Source organism: Triplophysa rosa, linkage group LG1, assembly GCF_024868665.1.
Source record: "Triplophysa rosa linkage group LG1, Trosa_1v2, whole genome shotgun sequence".
NCBI lineage: Eukaryota > Metazoa > Chordata > Actinopteri > Cypriniformes > Nemacheilidae > Triplophysa > Triplophysa rosa.
Window position 1 is genome coordinate 19,215,761 of NC_079890.1, and position 18,402 is coordinate 19,234,162.

General features: G+C 37.6%; 1 protein-coding gene across 1 annotated transcript; it reads right to left on the reverse strand.

The window, feature by feature from the left end:
* Positions 1-22: 22 nt before the first annotated feature.
* On the reverse strand, positions 23-5,460 carry muc15 (mucin 15, cell surface associated). The gene is made up of 4 exons (XM_057360001.1): positions 5,326-5,460; positions 2,736-3,582; positions 949-1,122; positions 23-803 (listed from the first exon to the last, which is right to left on the reverse strand). The coding sequence occupies exons 2-4, from the start codon at positions 3,565-3,567 to the stop codon at positions 697-699; spliced, it is 1,113 nt and encodes a 370-aa protein (XP_057215984.1). The 5' UTR covers positions 3,568-3,582; positions 5,326-5,460; the 3' UTR covers positions 23-696.
* Between the last annotated feature and the right edge of the window lie 12,942 nt (positions 5,461-18,402).

The window sequence follows — 18,402 nt, forward strand, 5'->3', positions numbered from 1 at the left end:
CTTTCTTTGCTATGTTTACTAGGAGGTGTTTATTGTATTTAAAGGGAATGTGCGCCATCTACAGGAGTGGAAGAAACAACCGTTTAGGATTGAACTGGTGATCAAAGCGCTTCAAAAACCATTACAAATATTTTGATTATACAATGATCTGATACTGAAAAAGTGGTATGTTACTTTATTATTTATTATTCTAAAATCTATTCATGATATTGATTCACTTTTACAATACGTTTTTAGATTACTTAAATCCTTTGTAAACTATTTTACAGATATTATAGGCTCAGAAGAAAGATAGTAGGGAATCCACCACTTCATTCATACATTTTCTTATATACAGTACATCCAAGTATGCAATAGTTGTGACACGCCGTTTTGCTTATACTGACATTCAGAAATCAAATGGTTTTCACAAACTACAATATTAATGTCAAGAAATTAGACCTTCAGATGAAAATAACACATAACATTAAAGGCATGACTTCTACAGTATTTTGAACTTCAAAGAAATATTCTTGGTTCCTTTGTTTCTGGTTCCTTCAGATAGATGTAAAAGACACCACAACAAAATTGTTTAATTGTGCACTTGTGTAAAATCATTTCATTTGGCAAAGATGAAGATCTTTTCTTCATTACAACCTTCTGTCTTCACATGAGTGTGAAATTAAATAAAGTGTCTTTGGCATCACAGATCTCCTCTTAGTTTGACCGGCCCTGTGGAAAGTTGGCCATCTGGATGTTGTCTCCTTGCAGTCCTGGATTGTAGTAACCAAAGTCCAGTGGCTCGCTATTATCCAGTCGGTGAACTTTGGTCAGATGAGAAAAAAATAAAAATAAATAAACAGCAAAACACTATTCACATAGAAACCCTCACGTGTATTTAAACAGATGATATTTCAACACAGATAGAACCGAAGATAATAACAAAGGAAAGCTTTGTATTAGGCCTACCTGGATCATGCGAGATGTCTTCCACCAGTTTTCTGTGAGAGAAATCTCTTCTGTTCCTTCGATTAAGAATGAGAAATGCTGTCAAGGCAATGAGCCCCACAATAATCCCAACCACCAGGATGACGCCCCATGCCTGGTTTTTCTTTGTGTCTTGAACGCCGTCTGAAGAAAAACCTGTAAAGACATATTTGATGTTTATAATAACAAATATAAGAACTGCAATGACCAAAGATACAAAATGATTAAACAAATGCTAAATCTAAAACAAAACTGTACAGAGACACCCTCCTGCTCAAGTTAAATTCATGTTGATCAGAAAATTATAATGAACAACATAGACAATGTAATCAGTTTTGAAGTCTCAGTTGCGGTTTGGACTTTGTCTATGTCACATTGGTCCACGCGTGACCTCAAAAGGAGCCCCTCCCAATATCTCTTGGGTGAACAGTGAACACCACTCTTATTGTCAGGGTGTCAGTAACTGGACACTCTGGCCCAGGGCAGGGGACAAACAAAGACCGAAACCTAATCCAGCACAGAGGAACAGCAGCAAATATGGCTTTTATACCCAAATTGAAAAACTGGAAATGTGGGTTAGCTTGAGGGATGAAATTAAAAGATTTGTGTGCTTTGAAACTATACGTGACCTGTGGAAAAGGACAGGGATATAATGCTTATGAAGAGTCAAAACACTGTGACTGAGATTGAATTACTGTAATTCTATTTCTACTTTGATGGGGTTTTTCTTGATATTGTGATACTGCCACTTCTTACTTTTTATCAATTTACATTTTTTTACCTATTAATTAAAAAATATTTAAATAATACTCGTATCAGAACCATTCTTTAATAAAAGGCTTGTGGGTGTCTCATTATGAATCAGCCATTAAATAACCTTAAAGGGATAGTTCACCCAAAAATAAAAAATCTGTCATCATTTGTTCACCCTATTGTTGATCAAAATCTGTTATATGACTCTTTCTTCTGTGAAACACAAAAGAAGATATTTTGAGAATTGATACAATGGATGTCAATGGGGACCAATGTTCTTTAAAATGGTTTTGTCTGTGTTCGGCAAAGTCATACAGATTAGAGCTGAAGATCTCTTTGGGGTTCGGGCTAAATTTCTATCATTTTACACGGGCTCGGGCCGGGCTCGGGCTTGCGCGGTAAATGAGCGGTCATGTGATGCGTTCCGATTAGCGCAACAAAGATGCAAAAATGGATGCTGAGGGTTGGCTGAGGAGGTGAAACGGAGGCTTGCCTCTGGCGATTACGTTTTGGTTGCACCAGCAACTAAAGCAAAGTCTGAGGTGTGGAAAAGTTTTGACCATGTGCATAATGAGAACAATGAGCCAGTGGGATATGTGAGATGTTACGATGTTACAGAGGACTTATTTATTTCTTTGTTCCAACATCCAAGTGGCCTATAGCCTACGTTAGTCATTAATAAATTATGTTAAAACATGTATAAATGACTCATTCTTGACAAAAAACTGTGTGCGTGCGCACATTTGAATAGCCTAATGTCGGGCTGTAAACGGGTTCGGGCTTTTAAAAAGCTGTCAATCAAAATGTACTTGTCGGGCTCGGGCCGAATTCTGTCGGTCTCGGGCACTGTCGGGCCTAACTTTTAAGGCCCGATTACAGCTCTAATACAGATTTGGAATGACATGAGGGTGAGTAATGAAATAACATCCAGTTTGGGCGAACTATCCCTGTCTTTACTGTATAATTTCAAACATTCTATACCTTAATGCTTGCTTGAAGTAATTAGTGATTCGAACCTTTTGCCAAATCGCCCCTGGTGTCAAAAGATCCATTTACGTCTGTTTCTGTATTCTCACTGTCTGGGGCAGCAGTGGTCTCCATCTCAGGGATGGCAGGTGGAGTCACAGGCTGTGTTGTTCTGTATGCTGGTGGTTCAGATGGCTTCACTGTAGTCATGTTCTGCATGTTCTCTTGATCTTCATGAGCTTCTGTCGTGGTGGTTGGGTTCTCAGCAGGTACCTCTGAGGGAAAATATCCAGAACCTGTTTCGTCATGGCTGCTGTCTCCGGTGGTATTCTCTGGTTGTGGATCAGGATATGTGCCATTAAGATCGGCTTGAGTGGTCTGGGTTGGCTCAGATGTGACGGTATTTGGTGCTGTCTCTTGTGTCTCTGTTTCATTGTGTTCTGCTGACGTATCTGAGAGTTCAGAACTGGAATTAAGTGCGATTTGAGGCGGTGTTGTAGTAGCAAGGCTCTCATAACTTCCTTCCTCTGTCTCAATATTTGGCAGAACGTCTGCTGCTGGAGGCATCGGTGTCGTAACTGCGGGATTCTGGTCCTGTTGTTCATTTTCAGTATAATAAAAGGAGCCATATGATTGTCCGTCGTTTTCTGAACTGCTCTCACTGTTCTGTGGTGTCGCCTGTGTATTCACATTGCCTAAGTCATTTTCTCCTGTTGGTTCATTATTGGTTTCTTCTTTAAGTGACTGTTCTCCATTGTCATTTTCAGATATTGTATAATTATCTCTTTCCCAGCTGTCAGGAATCTGGGTGGATACTTGTTGGAGGTTCTGAAGCAACAGAAGGAGCGTGAGTGTGAGCGTGATGCCCAGTGTCAACTTCATGTCTGCTTCCTCTATCTGCCAAAACATCATAACATTAAGATATCATACATGTTTATAGAAGGAACATACATATTGCAAGAAAAAACTCAAAAATAAAATTGTGCAAAGTTTAAGTTGCATTTAGAATTCTTTTATGTCTCTTACGGCAGCCGTAATTGAACTATACTGACAGATGGAATATCACCAAAAGCTAATTTTACAGATGCCATTTACCCAAGATGTGTCATGCGCTACTATGTCGCCCCCATGGAAGGCCAGTAGTTTGAACAAATAGTTTTAAAAAAAGCCATGTAACTATGAAATCATAGCTCAGAGGCGAAACCTAAAATGTCTCTCATACTAAATGAAAGTCTTCTTTACTGTAGTTCATTACTAGAAACTCGTGTTTAGCAACCCTTTGTTTTTATACTCCCATGACCCATTTCTATTGTGTATCTTTTTGTAAGTGTATCTAAGACCTCTTGATGTAACATACACCATTCAACCTTGACACTGAAATAAGCACACACTTTTCTGGGGTTGGTATACAAAGTACACACCAAACTATATGTAGATGCTAATTCTGAGAAAAACTATTTCAAAGCAAATATGAAAACAAAAAAACATGAAAAGGTCAGACAAATACTATTATAATACACGTTTTGAAGGTGTGATACAAACAACATTTAAGATGATAATGATGTTTAATTTATCTGTATATTAATTTTTATAAATAATTATAATGAATGTTGTTGTGTGACACACCTACACCTTTACACATGACTGCATGTGTATGTTCATTGCACTGATACTTCTCAGCAAATTCTTGTTGGGCCAGTTTTTCTTTCTATTGTCCATTATTGTCACAAACAAAACTTTATAACCGGTGTGATAATGCTACAGAAATAAGAAAGTGTAATGACCCATTTTTTAAGAAAACCCCCACACCTGTTAAAAATGTTAATTCTAAAGATGTGGCCCGGAATTCAAATGAGCTGATCTGGCATGTTAAGAAAGTGTTGTTATTTTTATTATTCATAATTATGAAACATAAATGATAACTATTAATTCTTTTTTCATTTGATTTTGTTTGATGTTTGATGTTTGTAGGCTGTTTATGGATTATTCTTTTCCATTGTATTGCTATTTATTATTACAATGAATTATAATGCATGCAAAATTATGAGGCCATTTGAAACGTATTTACTGTCAAAATCTTATTCACATGTGATTAGAAAGGTATAACACAATTTTAGACATGATCTCTCTCTCTCTCTCATTCCTAGAGCCATATACTGTATTCTATTCTTAGAATGTACCAGAACAGGTTTTCCTGCATTGAGTTTGTGGAATTACCCATGTAAACGAATGATGTACGTAGCAGAATGAAAGACAGAATTAAAATCAGAAAGGAAACATTGATTGTCTTAGAAGAAATGTAATTTTGATGAAGATTCTGTGGTTAAGCTATTTGTTATACAAATTTAGTTATACGTAGGTTACAAAGCAGTTCATTAGATAATGTGTCTAACATTATAATACATTCACATGTTAAGTCATTAACATGAATCATTCATTGAATTATTCATCAAACATCCCCTTCAGATGATTTCTTATTCTTATTGTTCCAAACTCTGATGGGGATCAACATTTCAATAGCCTCCACTGACATCTAATACCAGTTCTCCATTTTACAACAAACAAAACTTGTTAAATGTTTAAGAAAGGACACACGCGAATCAGGTCTCTATGTATTTAAGATGAAAACTGTGTACCTACCTGAGTTCTTTCTGATAAGCACAGGTGAGATGATCGAGGAAGGTTAAACTAGGATCGTGTGAGAGAGTGTGTATTCAAACACAAGAGGTAAGGGGAGGGATCTATCTGGCTTGAGGTTATCCGGGAACTGGCCTTACTTGAATTTGCACCTGCAAACCACACCTCTGCATCAGAGTTCCTTGATGCAAACAACCAACAATGCAAAGATGTGCGTCAGTTTAAACTGCATGTCATGCTCTATTCATGCATCAGTCAAACACACCTTCTCACTGTACACAGATTTTCCTGTAGGCGGTTTTAAAAGTAAGAAGGTTTTTGAGATGTTTAAACAGCTAAAATTCCCTGTAGGGAGGAGCACCTGCCGCTTTGGGCCTCCGAGCATTCCACCCGTGCCCCGTCACCATGGAAACACATAGGCAGTGCAGATCTGCTTTCCTTCTTTAAAACATTATCCTGTCACAAAAGACACATGCTTTTCTCACATGACTGATGAGCCTGGGCGTCATTAGGTTGTATTTTGTCATTGGGTCATGGGTTGCATTTTGACAGTGACATTTACATAGATGATGGCACTCCTACACCAAGGTTATAGTTTATTGCAACTAAAAATAAAAGTATTACTATGTTTATGTTAATTAAAATCAAATAACAAGTTTGCCTAAATATTATTTGAAAAACAAACTTAGAAAAAAAATAGAAATGATACCTAAAAAAATAGATTAAAAACAAATAAAAACAAATAAAATAAAAACAAAGTAAAGTAAAGTAAAGTAAAGTAAAGTCAAACAAAACAAAACAAAACAAAACAAAACAAAACAAAACAAAACAAAACAAAAAATAAAAGCACAGAATTATATGTATGTACATAACAAACATATTTGTTTAGCCTACATTTTGCACATCACATTGGCTGAAAGGTTTTCAAATGAAAGTACAAAAAGAATTCGATTAAAAATAAATTAAAATGAAAGTTCCCAAATGACATGTGCTTCCACTTTGTCCCAGCAGATGGCAGATTTTGCTCTAATTTCTGTTTAGTCTTGGTGGTTACTATTATAAGCTTATTCATATAATACACGAGGGCAGAAAATGGCAAAGAACCTGACTTTGCTACAGTTTTTGTACACCTATACAAATACTGTAGTTTTAAACTGAAACAATTTTTGGGAGCAGAATTGTAACTTACAGTGTAATGTGCATGACCACAAATAAAAAAAATAACTAATTAAATAATTAAAAACGAATTAGTGTCATACAGTAAAAGACTGTTGCATGTACATGTTTTTAAGTGGAAACTTATGTTATAGAAACTAACCAACATCAACATTTGCTTTATTTGTTTTCTTGACCTTGCTGTTGCTTCTGTCTATCAGTTTCCAGTTTAACACACAGAAGGATCTCATTTAAATGGCTAAAATTAAATTGAGCCATAAACTGACTCTGAAGAACAAAGCTTGACACCCACAGGCCAGACAATTAAACAACAGGACATCAAGCCAAGTTCTGACTTCACAAAAAACACACACTGCATTTATAGACAGCTGGATAAGACTGAATAAAATATCATGTGAACATTGTCATGCATGACAGTATCCTTATATGCAGAGTATAAGCAGACAAGGTCAAATGCTTTGTTGATCCAATAACAGCGAAGTTATGTAATCTGTCGGGACTGGGTTCTTTTTTATTAACTGATTTGCAAGTTTAGAGCTCAGTGGGGACCTGTGAACAGAGTCTGACTGGAGGAGGCTGATGAATGGGGAGTTAAGAGCTTTACTCAAATGTCAGATATTGTGAATGATAACAGAGACAGATGAAATAAAATTCTGACCACTGAAGGAGCACAAACATGATTTTCCTAAAGTAATTATTTATTCTGCTGGAAGGACAAAAACAAACAATTTTAATCAGTGCAAAGCCAGAACATTCCCTTAGAAATGCTAACAGTTCAGCTGCTTTCCTTAAAGATTTAATGGTAGTTAAAAATGAACACATGAAAGAGGATTTTAGAAGAGTGAAACATAAGAATGTTTTGTTCTATCAATGTTCTGATCAATTTAAATTTACACAATCTACTTTTTGATCAAAATAAGTTTATTTACATTGTGTTTTTGCTTCAGATGGCAGGGAACAATTTAAGTGGCCCAACAAAACATTCCATTGTAACTTTTGCTTCTGTGAGATTCTCGGATTTAGACAGAAAAGGGAAATATTTCATGTGAAATATTACATGAGAAAAAAATATCTGCATCTGAATCAAAGCATGTGGAATGAAGATTAATGTAAACGTTTTAAAAAGTTTTAATATTTGAATCCCTGCACTACATTTACAGTACATGAAGAGATTTTATATCTACAAAACATGAAGGGTTGTGATATTTTCAAAAGTTAACCTGTCACACACTTCTGACCAACACATTTTTAATAGAGAACAGAATGATATAAGGTGAGTTACAGCTGGAATCTTCCTGGCCAACCATCAGAACCTATAACTCCACAGGCCTTTCCTTTACTCCTCTCTCTCTTTCTTTCTCCCTCTCCGTTTAACAGCTGCTTTTTCGTTTATCACACTATTACATAAACCCTAAAAATATGTGGGAGTGGAGTTTGGCCACCTAGTAACAGAGCATCTGAGATGAAGGACTATAAAGCAGCAATCTTCTACCCCAGCTCTGAAGAAACAACTCCAAATGATTACAACGAACTGGTTTTCTGTAAAATCTTTTATTTCTCTACACAATATATGAGTACATGAGTGGCTGCAACTCTCAGTGACATGCCAACCTGATATCACAGGAATTCGTAGCTGTTTTACAGGGTGGCTATTTTGTACATTGTGAAACGAACAAAAACTTACATGCAAGAAAAAAAAATACTGTACCACCCCTAATCCCAAAATGTATTAAAATGTACATATGACATTGTACGATTTCATACGAGTTAACCAAAATTAGCGACCACATGCGTGCTTTATGAGTTTGTGTTGGAAATGCTTCCATAAAGTACATTAGTACAACATGATCAGTGGCTGTTTGTGTCAAAGAACATCACATGAGAGTGTTTGACAACACTTTTAAATTATATTATAATACATTTTGAATTGAATCAATAAAAGCACCGACCTTCTTGACCACCATACAACAGCAATGCACTTGTGATTGTGAGTTAAAGCGCAGTCAGCGTTATTAACCAGATATGTTGAACACATGGATGTGGTTTTCAAAAAGTATTTATTCCACGGAAAACAAATCTATCAAAACAGACACGTTACGGCATCACTGTTGAGGGACTGAGACTAAGAACAGGGCTTAGAGCTGCAGAATAACAACTGCTCACCACCCCCTGGGCACATGTGACTGCAGGCCAGTGGAGAAAGTGAGAGAGAGACAGACAGAGCGAGTCTGGAAGAATTAAAAAGGGATAAAGAAAAGACAGACAGAATCCAGATCTAAAATGCTTCCAGATTTGGAGTAAAGACAGAGAGAGATAATAAGACAGAGAGACCTTCCTCAGACATGAGCTCAGCATCCTGCTTTACTGATGTTTCAGTGCTGATGTGTAGTGCCTCGAGGAGGCTAAAACACAGATTTTTCTAACTTGGAGGACTGCTGTAGTTTAGATGAAGGGACAGTGCGATACTGCATTACTCCGTGAATATCAACAATCTGATTCTGAACACGAGATTGCATGCAGAAACCCAAACCTCTGAGGAACTAGGTCAATTGGATAAATTTCTTCAATCATTTTCCCTGCCAGTTTGTGTTCAGCTTTCTCAGTTACACCACGCACACAATTGTAGATGCAAACTCCACAGTTAACGTAAAACATTGATCGTAATGAAATCAAAGACAATTATTAATAACTCGTCTGTTATTCACACTGGGCTTCACGTGCTTATTTTATTCAAACCTTCGCCGGTCATTCTATCGCACAGTGAGGCAGTGATTCACAAGAAGAAGTGCAGTTAGACTGTTTGTGTACAAAATGTACAGTATGAGTGAAGTAATAGTAACGCATTGCTACATCATCAGTTTTGATTAAAAAATCATCACCAGATTTAAACTTTTTTTAAGTATGTGTAGATCCATCAGCTTTTGTCTGTCAGCACCTTGCAGCATAGAAGTTATAGCAAATGTTTTCAATTGATGTTACATCAGTCATGTGTTGTACCTATAAACAAATAAGATTTCTGAGAGGTGTTTACTTTTAGTTAATTACATTAGGCATGAGAATTACAGTCATTTGTGGTGTAGTCTTATAGTTTGTGTCATCATTCATCATTTATTGTGCACAATAAATTCTGAATATTTGTGCAAGGTTTATACTATTGACCAGAGAGCCCATGAGTAATGGCATCTTCGTTGGGTTTTTACATTGGCACATAATTCACGTCACACCCAGACGTGCTGTGTAATAAGAATTGCTTTTTAATCAAATGCAGTCACGCACACACACACACACACACACACACACACACGCACACACACACACACACACACACGCACACACGCACACGCACACACACACACACACAAAAATTCTACATGTTGAAATGAAAACCATCTTACTGTCAGCTATATTTTAATAAAGAGTGACAGATATTTATACGCTCTGACGCGTTACCTCTCAGTTCATTTGAGAGGAATGTGAAATGTAATTAGGTAGAAATGAGCTCTGTTGAGTTCAGTATTGTCATTCGGGGCTCTGATTTAAACTTCTCTCAGCTGTCTGGCACTGCCGTATTAGTCCCAGCTCACTGGAGGCCAACATAACATCACCGTTCTGCATTTTGTGACATACTACAATGAATAAGCATTGAGATTCTACATTTATGGATCTGGCAGACTTCAACGTCAAAGCAACTTACAGTACATTATACAGTGCTATGAATTTTCTTGGTTTGCTAGGATGAAACCCATGACTGCTAAAGCAACGATACTGAGCTTATTTAAGAGAGCAGGATGAATGTGTGTCTGTATCTAATATCTAGTCCTCCTAGTTTTAACTAAATCCGCCTAGATTTTTGTGTTCCTTTAGTTCATTTGTTAGCGTATAGAGTTCAGTTCACAGGGATTGAAAGCATCAAATGCATTAATGTGAATGTTACACTTGATCAAAGGACCACTCACTAACATAAGATGACAATATTAACCCAATTTGTAAATATATTTTTGTCTGCAACAATGCCACATTGACATCTTAAATATTAATTCCACTGTGAACACTGACTCTTCTTGAGCACTTAACCGACCAGCAGTAGACTAACTTTGTGTAAACATTTGCTGTTTTTTCATCAGCTCCCCATGCTGGCAATATGGCTATTTTCTCACAGCGTGGACGACATGGTGTGGCGTGGCTTGCCTTAGTCTGGCCATGTTTTGGGCACAATGAGGGCATTTATGGACCTCAGTCGAGGTGAGACAGAGCTGCTTCTGCGGCAGAGCTCCAGAAGGTTTAACGCCACCACAGCTATTCCTGTTGAGTGTGATCCAGCCATCAATCCACCAGAGAAAGCCCAGCGTGGACCCACCGGTGGCCGAGTGTGAGTTTCTGCCAACTGCTTCAATTCTCCCAACACTTACTGCATATGGAAGGCATGTGTGATCCTTGTGTAAGATACAAAGAGTCCCTCTGGCCTTGAACCGTTGCCACTGTTCCGCCATATTTTTAACGCTCAGTCACAAGGATATTGAAGTGTAATGTAAGCCTATGGTCCCTGTAACTCTCCTTAAAACTTCTTTCCAGGTGCCAGATTAAATGGACACAACATTACTGCATATTTGCCTGTTTCAAACACTTTGTAATGCTGACATCACTCTGTGTTTTTCTTTCCTTCTGTTCTGGTCAGCAGGAGATCTTTGACTGGATCCAGAGTGACTTAAAATGTATAATCCCTCATAACCTTTTCACAGCGTGATGTAGTAAATGGCTGTCCACCAGCACAAAACTGCACGCTTTTAAGCACTGATCTATTTTCACTGGGTAAAACAGAAAATAATGTGTGACATGTGAGTGGTGAACTTATATTGTCAGCCACAGTAAGCTTCTAAGAGAGAATCTTTTTATTTCTCATGAGGCCTTGTGTCAAAACTATTTTTGGAACGAAACCCTCACATCTATCCACAGAGCATCCTTCAAATATCCATTTTTACTTCTAAGACTACATTTAGGAATCACAACATTTACACAGTGTTTATCTTTCAGGAACTGTTTAATAGAACAATCAATGAATGCAGATGAACATATGTCTCAAACACCTAATTTTTAGTCACCACAATCCTCTTTTATTCAAATTAAAGGTTAAATATTGATGTTGGCTAATATTCTCCTCATAACTCTCAAATTATCTTGCTAATGGTTGTTCACCTACACTTTACAAGTGTTTAGGCTAGAAAAGAGCTTTTCGTGTGAACTAAAAAAGATGACAAAGACAATCTATTACCACTGACAGTTTTTTAAAACAAAATGAACATTTATCTCATTCTCTTCCTTCACTTTCCACACATTTGTCGTGGGAGCATGAACTCCCTCTCATATACACACACATACACACTGTACATAACCATGGGCATTTTATTTCAGAGGATTGAATTTCTCTACAAAATGAGTAATACTTCTCAAAGGAGTCTTTTATGGATACGTGACAGAGGGTTGACATGCTGCAATGCAAATAATTGCGGTCTAACTGAAATAAGTTCATTGTTATGCCTCTGATACTCCGAACGATTGCATCTTAAGAAAGGGGGGATGCAGTCCAAAATGTCTCCAAGTGAGATGTTTAACACATGTTCACATAGGCAACACGCAACTTCTGATAATCAAACCTTTTTTGTCCTTAGTCTCCTTGACAGCAGTTACCTTTGTTTGTTATGGTGAGATCATGATTGTTGCCATTGCATTTAAGCATGGAGTAATTTCATGTCATTTATTCATTGATTGATTATTAAATTATAAAAAAAAAGAGAATGAAATCATGCTTAACCACTTTTTCTTGGGTGTATGGAGCATTAAAAATCAATCAACTTGAAAAAAAACCCCAAAAGATTTGAACTCACTTGTCTCTTAAATAAGTTTCTTCAAAAAATCAGCGCATAAATAAAAAATGATTATTTACAAGAAGACGCAAGTAGTTTCATTTTTTCATTTAAGTTTTACAGTTGTGTACAGTAATATATGAAAATGGAAACAAACGAACCTCACTCATGGCTTTAATAGTTTAAGACGCCATAAATGGAGTATTTAAAAAAGAACCTTAAGTTTTCCACTTTCTGGTAAAAATGCCAAATATGATCATAATAAGTTATAATTTTAAAAATACATTAATAAATAAATAGAGCTTATGTAATGCATTGCTCAACCATTCATCTTTCCATTTTCCACAGCTCATGGTGATGAATGGAGCACAGAGGACCCTCCTATGTGCGTAAAAACACAGAAACTATCCTCTCTGCCAGACAGATCGTCATTTACTGTCTTTTCCATATTTGTGTTTGTTGTCTTTGCTCCTGTTCCTGGTTACCTATAAAGCATCGCGTTAACTTTAAAATCTTGCTTATTACCTATAAAGCCCTACATGGTTTAGCTCCTCAGTACTTGAGTGAACTCCTCTTGTATTACAGTAATACCTAGAATTTCAAAATCAAATGCAGGTGGTAGATCCTTTTCCTATCTAGCGCCTAAACTTTGGAATAGTCTTCCCTGCACTGTCCGGGAGGCAGACACACTCTGTCAGTTTAAATCTAGACTAAAGACGCATCTTTTTAATCTTGCATACACTACACTTCCATAATATAAATCCTCTGAGGGTTTAGGCTGCATTAGTTAGATCAACCGGAACCAGGAACACTTCCAACAACAACTCATGTACTTGTTGCATCAAAGAGTGCAGAACAGTACTCTACTCTCAGCCAGCCTTGGCTTATGGATCCCGCCTTCTGCTCGGCTCTGGCCACAAGACCTCGTCAACATCACAGGCGATGTCCTCGCGTGCTAGGCATCGGGGAAAATATCGCCTTGTGTGCCGAATCCACCCTTGGATTGATCCCACCTCAATGTCTCCGCATACCTCTTCCATTGCTTGTAGAAGAGTCATGCGGGTGTGTGGTTGCCGCCACGCTGAAAAGAATTCCTCGATTGCTCCTCTCAAATGGCACCCTGTACAGCTGCTTCATTCTGAAGTTATGTTTCTGTAGGATGCGACTTAGTGTAGACATGCTGACCCTGTTGATATTGTTGAGTTCATTTCTATTTGCAATTATGCGTTGTTGCAACTCACGAAGTCGGATTGCATTATTTTCTCGCACCATTTCAATGATGGCAAGCTCTTGTTGTTGAGTGAAGAGCCGTTCCCTTCCACCTTGAGGAGGTCGTCCAACCATTATGTAGAAAATGCCACCACAAGATGTCATTGGTTAGGTTTTTTCACATACTGTACTTTCGTTTTTGAACAAAGTGTCTAATGTAAGAAAATGTGTGTAGTGTTTTGCAATAAGTGTGTTACACAATTGCCAACAAAGTGCAAAGTTGGCAATGTGTTTAAGTTATGGTTACACTGTGTTTAAGGTATGCTACAAGAAGTTTAGGTATTGAGGCTTTGGTCTAAGCATTCGGTTTTAGTGTGTAAGCAATGGGCAAAAACTGTATTAATGATAATCTTAAATCTATAATTTACCTTATTAGTAAGTTTATTTATTTTTATTTTAGCACTGTCAAGCTTGTGCAGAGGCAGCAGCTTTTGCCAGAGGGGAACTGGAATCCCCTGGTTGGACCTGGGTTCTCCTGAGTTTTTTTTTCTTGATTGGAGTTTTGGGTTCTTCGCCACCGTTTGCATACTGTTTTGCACTATTTGCCTGGCCGGGGAGCTGCTTTAGAATTTTGCATATAGGAATTTATAGTCTGTTTAATATTTGACCTGTGTTTCTCTTTCCTTTATCTTAAATGTAGAGTCCAGAGGGAACAAAGCATCGCTCTCTCTCTCTCCAGTATGAGGACCCTTTTTCCATTCATTATGACAGTATACACACTGAATCCTCCCTGATTCAGTGTACAGATGACTGAAGTCTTTGCTGTGCTTCCTATAGCTCACAAACCTGCACAGACACTTAATTTAATCCTACACAAACACTAAAGTATTTTCAAGGAAGCTTTGACAGAATTACACGCCAGAAATGCCTGTTAAAAAGTTTAGAATTTTGAATTAAAAATCCCAATTGTGACAAGATAATGTGAAAATGAAATACAGGTAATGCAGGTTTATGGATATGTTATTTAGTCATAGGTAATCCATTTGTTTCTGGCACAAATCACATTGAAGATGTTGGAGATATTTGTCTGAATTACATTTTGTGTGTCTGTTCATTCTTTAATAAATTCCACAATCCGTTGTGACTAATCGCCTTTCCTCTTCCAGATCCATGATCCAAAATTAAATTATCCTAAATTAATGAATTAACGAGATGAAAAATAAAAGGAACGGCGCAGAGCCATTTGTCCAGATCCACATGTGTATGCTATTAGATTTGGTGGTTCTTTCTGAACACAAACATCCTGATCCTATTAATATGGTACAAGCTCTTTGGGATTCTGCAAAATTCAGTGAAGAGGTATATTTGTTTATTCTTTATTTTTTATTGTTTATCTATTTATTGTTTGGAAACCATGCAATGCGAGCCCTTCTAGCACCATGCAGTTTTTTTTATGGGAATGAGCATAGCATAATCTTTTTTTCATAGGTGAATGGAGACCAATGCACTCAGACTCTTAGTAATGGAAGAAAATGTGTCCCTGTGGTGTAGTGTTGGTTTGTGATGTGTTGTTCATTCTGAGTGTCATTCTGAAATTATGGAAAGGCTGACAAATGGATGATGAGGGAGCTTTACATATAAAAAGGTACTTGAACTGGACATACACTTCTGCCCTTAGCATACTGTATGTTAGTCATACACTAAACACATTTAACATTCAACGTGTACGACTTGACCATGGGTAAATATTGGGGCAAATAATATCCATACTGTCTCTATACAGTAAACATCTAACTCCGAAAAGAAGCTGTCTTTTTGCAGGACTAAAATATATGTGTACATTAGACTCGAGAATGTTTCCATATGGAAAATGTATAAATGAATAAAGGGGTTGTGAGGGAAGCAGTTTTCCACAAAACAGCTGGAAAATCTCTTCCGCACTTCTTCAACAAACAACTCCAATTCCTTAGATTCTCCCTGCAGAGATTTGCTCCTTGTTCCATTGCCTGCTGAGTACTGTGTACCTCTATGAGCGGTGAAGCAGATCTGTATCATGTTAGATATATATCATTTCTGCTTAGAATGAAACACATTTTCTCCTGCTTATTAATTCACATTCCTTTCTTAGTCCATTTAACATGGCAGTTCCTTAAAGGGATAGTTCACTCAAAAAAGAAAAATGTCCATCATTTATTCACTCTCATGTCATTCCAAGCCTGTATGACTTTTTCGTCCGCAGAACACAAAAGAAGATATTTTGAAGATCGTTAAAAAAACTTAAAGGTCAAGTTTATGATTTTTAGCAACATAGCGGTAAGGTTGCGAATTGCAACCAACAGTTCACTCCACCGCTCGCCCCTCCCTTTCAAAGCACTACAGTGGCTGATACAGGGCTAAAATGTCGTTACGTTTTCACTTCTTTGCCAAAGGAGATAACGTATTTACAAAACAGGCTCTGTGTATTGTCTCAGTTTGTCCATTTAGGGTTACTGTAGAAACAACATGGCGAATTCCATGTTAGGGGACCCGCGGTGTATAGCTAGAACTGATAGAAATAGCTCATTTTAAGGTAATAAAAACATAATGCTTCATTTAAGGTCTTTATACACCTCTAAATTATATTGCATTTCTGTCAATAGATCCTCCAAAAAAATTACACATTGGACCTTTAATTTTAGAACTTTGCCAGGTGTTGTCTTAGTTGCACTATTTTTAATTAAATTACAAGAATGATTTTTAGAGTCTCTGAGAGGTTTATTTAGTTTATGGGTGATTAATACAATAATACTTGCTTCCAGAGATCAGCATGGCTCCCAGCATTGCGTCATAAGGCTTTATAAAATAAATGGACTTGTAAATCAGCCGGGCAGTGTTGGCTTGCTCATTCATCATTGCTGCATTTATTTATTATTAGATATTAATTATTGGAATTATCTTGCTTGGTCTATAAACACCATGCACTGTGCTGTGTTTTACCTATCTGTGTCTTTCTGTTTTTCTTATTTGCTCCTGTAAAGCTGCTTTGGAACAATGCACATTGTGAAAAGCTCTATATAAATAAATTGAATTGAATTGAATCCAGAGGTTTATGGAACTGGGCAATAGTTATCAGAAAGGCTAGTGTTAGGTCACCATTGGACAGAGTTCCTGGAACATGTGTATGTGATAAAGCAAAAACATGAAAGGACCAAAGTGCTCCTTAGCCTTCTGATGCATCAGGGAGCTTTTAACCAGAAGAGATTTGTAAACTTTCATGCTTGTCTAAGCTCATCAGTTGTGGTTCTTGTATATCAATGCACCTGTTGATAGTTCATTTATATTCAACTTTAGCTTTCAGATTGGGACAGTGATAGCTTTTCACTTCCCATTCCAACATCTGCCCCCATCTAGGGTTTCCATCCCAGTAACAATGTGTGGATGGACAGATTAAATGCCAAATACCAGATTATAAACACTAGATCAAGCGTGTCTATAATAAATGATCAATAATCCAAAAACAATATTTATATAATAAGAGATATGATTTTTGAATATGTGATAAGTGAATAAACCTAACCTACCACTGTTTGTATGTTGCTCTTCTCATATATGGTAGAGGATTTTTAAGAACATGATCGCCATGTATTCTGTTTCATGGCCCCACTGGCATTTTTCCCCAGCATCTGTAGTTTTTATGACCATCTTTCTCAAAAGCTTCAGTAATTGAGTCTTTTTGCTCTGTGGAAACCACCACGGCTTAGTGATGAAACAACTGCTCTTTCATAATTCTTCCCCCAAAGATTACAACTGGCCCTTAGTTTTGGTTCACGCAGGGTTCGTGGCATTCAGATCAGTGCCCATTTTGCCCTTGCCAAGATGATGGCATGAACTCAGTCCAACCGCCATTCAAGAGGCCGCCCAAGGGTGCCGTCATGACTTCAGCAATGTTTATGATGTATCCCGCAAAAGAACATACTGGCAGAGGTATGGAGTATAAAACACAATCTTCAGCCACAGTATGGGTGGTGTGGCTTACACAGTTGCTTATATGGTCAGAACTGAAGCTCTAACATTCAAAAACGAGGAAAAAAGGCAGTACCCAACATTTCATACGCAACCCTGTTATTAAGATGATTAGCAGGGCAAGAGTAGGGGAAGCTCTCTTTGAGCTGGCAGCGTTCCATCCAGTGGAGTTTAGCAGACGGGCTAAGTGTGGAGAAAGAGCGAGACAGCCCCCTCAGAGTGGATATCTGTGGGAGGAACATTGGGGGAACCAGGTTCAAAGGGGTATATGGTGTCTACATGGAGGTAGTTAAGACCATAAAAATTATAGTACTCTACAAAGAATGGATTCCGGTGGAAAACAAGACTCTCTCACACACACACACACTTACTCAGATGAGCTCCTATTTTTCCTTCACTCTGGCTCATGTCCTGTCCTGCATCTGTAGTGATTTTACAGAGCTTTGAGGGAGAGCTATTATTCCATAGGAATTCTGTCTCCATCAATTAAATGGTAGGACAAATATCCTTGCTGTAATGAGGACACATCCCTGCAGCTAATAGGCATTCCCTGTTACTTCATGCTCTCACGTACCAGACTCAAAGACCATTTGCCAAGGACTTAATGTTGTAAAACAGCACATGTCCTGAAAGGTATGTGCTTCATGGGGTGGTGATCTTATGTGTCTACTAGTGCATGCATTTGCAAAAGGACCATATGGTGAAATGAGAGCAGACTGGCAGTGTCTATAAAAATGATGAAAGGCTGTTGTAAATCCAACAAGCCTGACCAAACAAGGCTTTCCATGACCAATGCTCTGCTGTGAAACACTGCGATCCAAATCTTGGAACA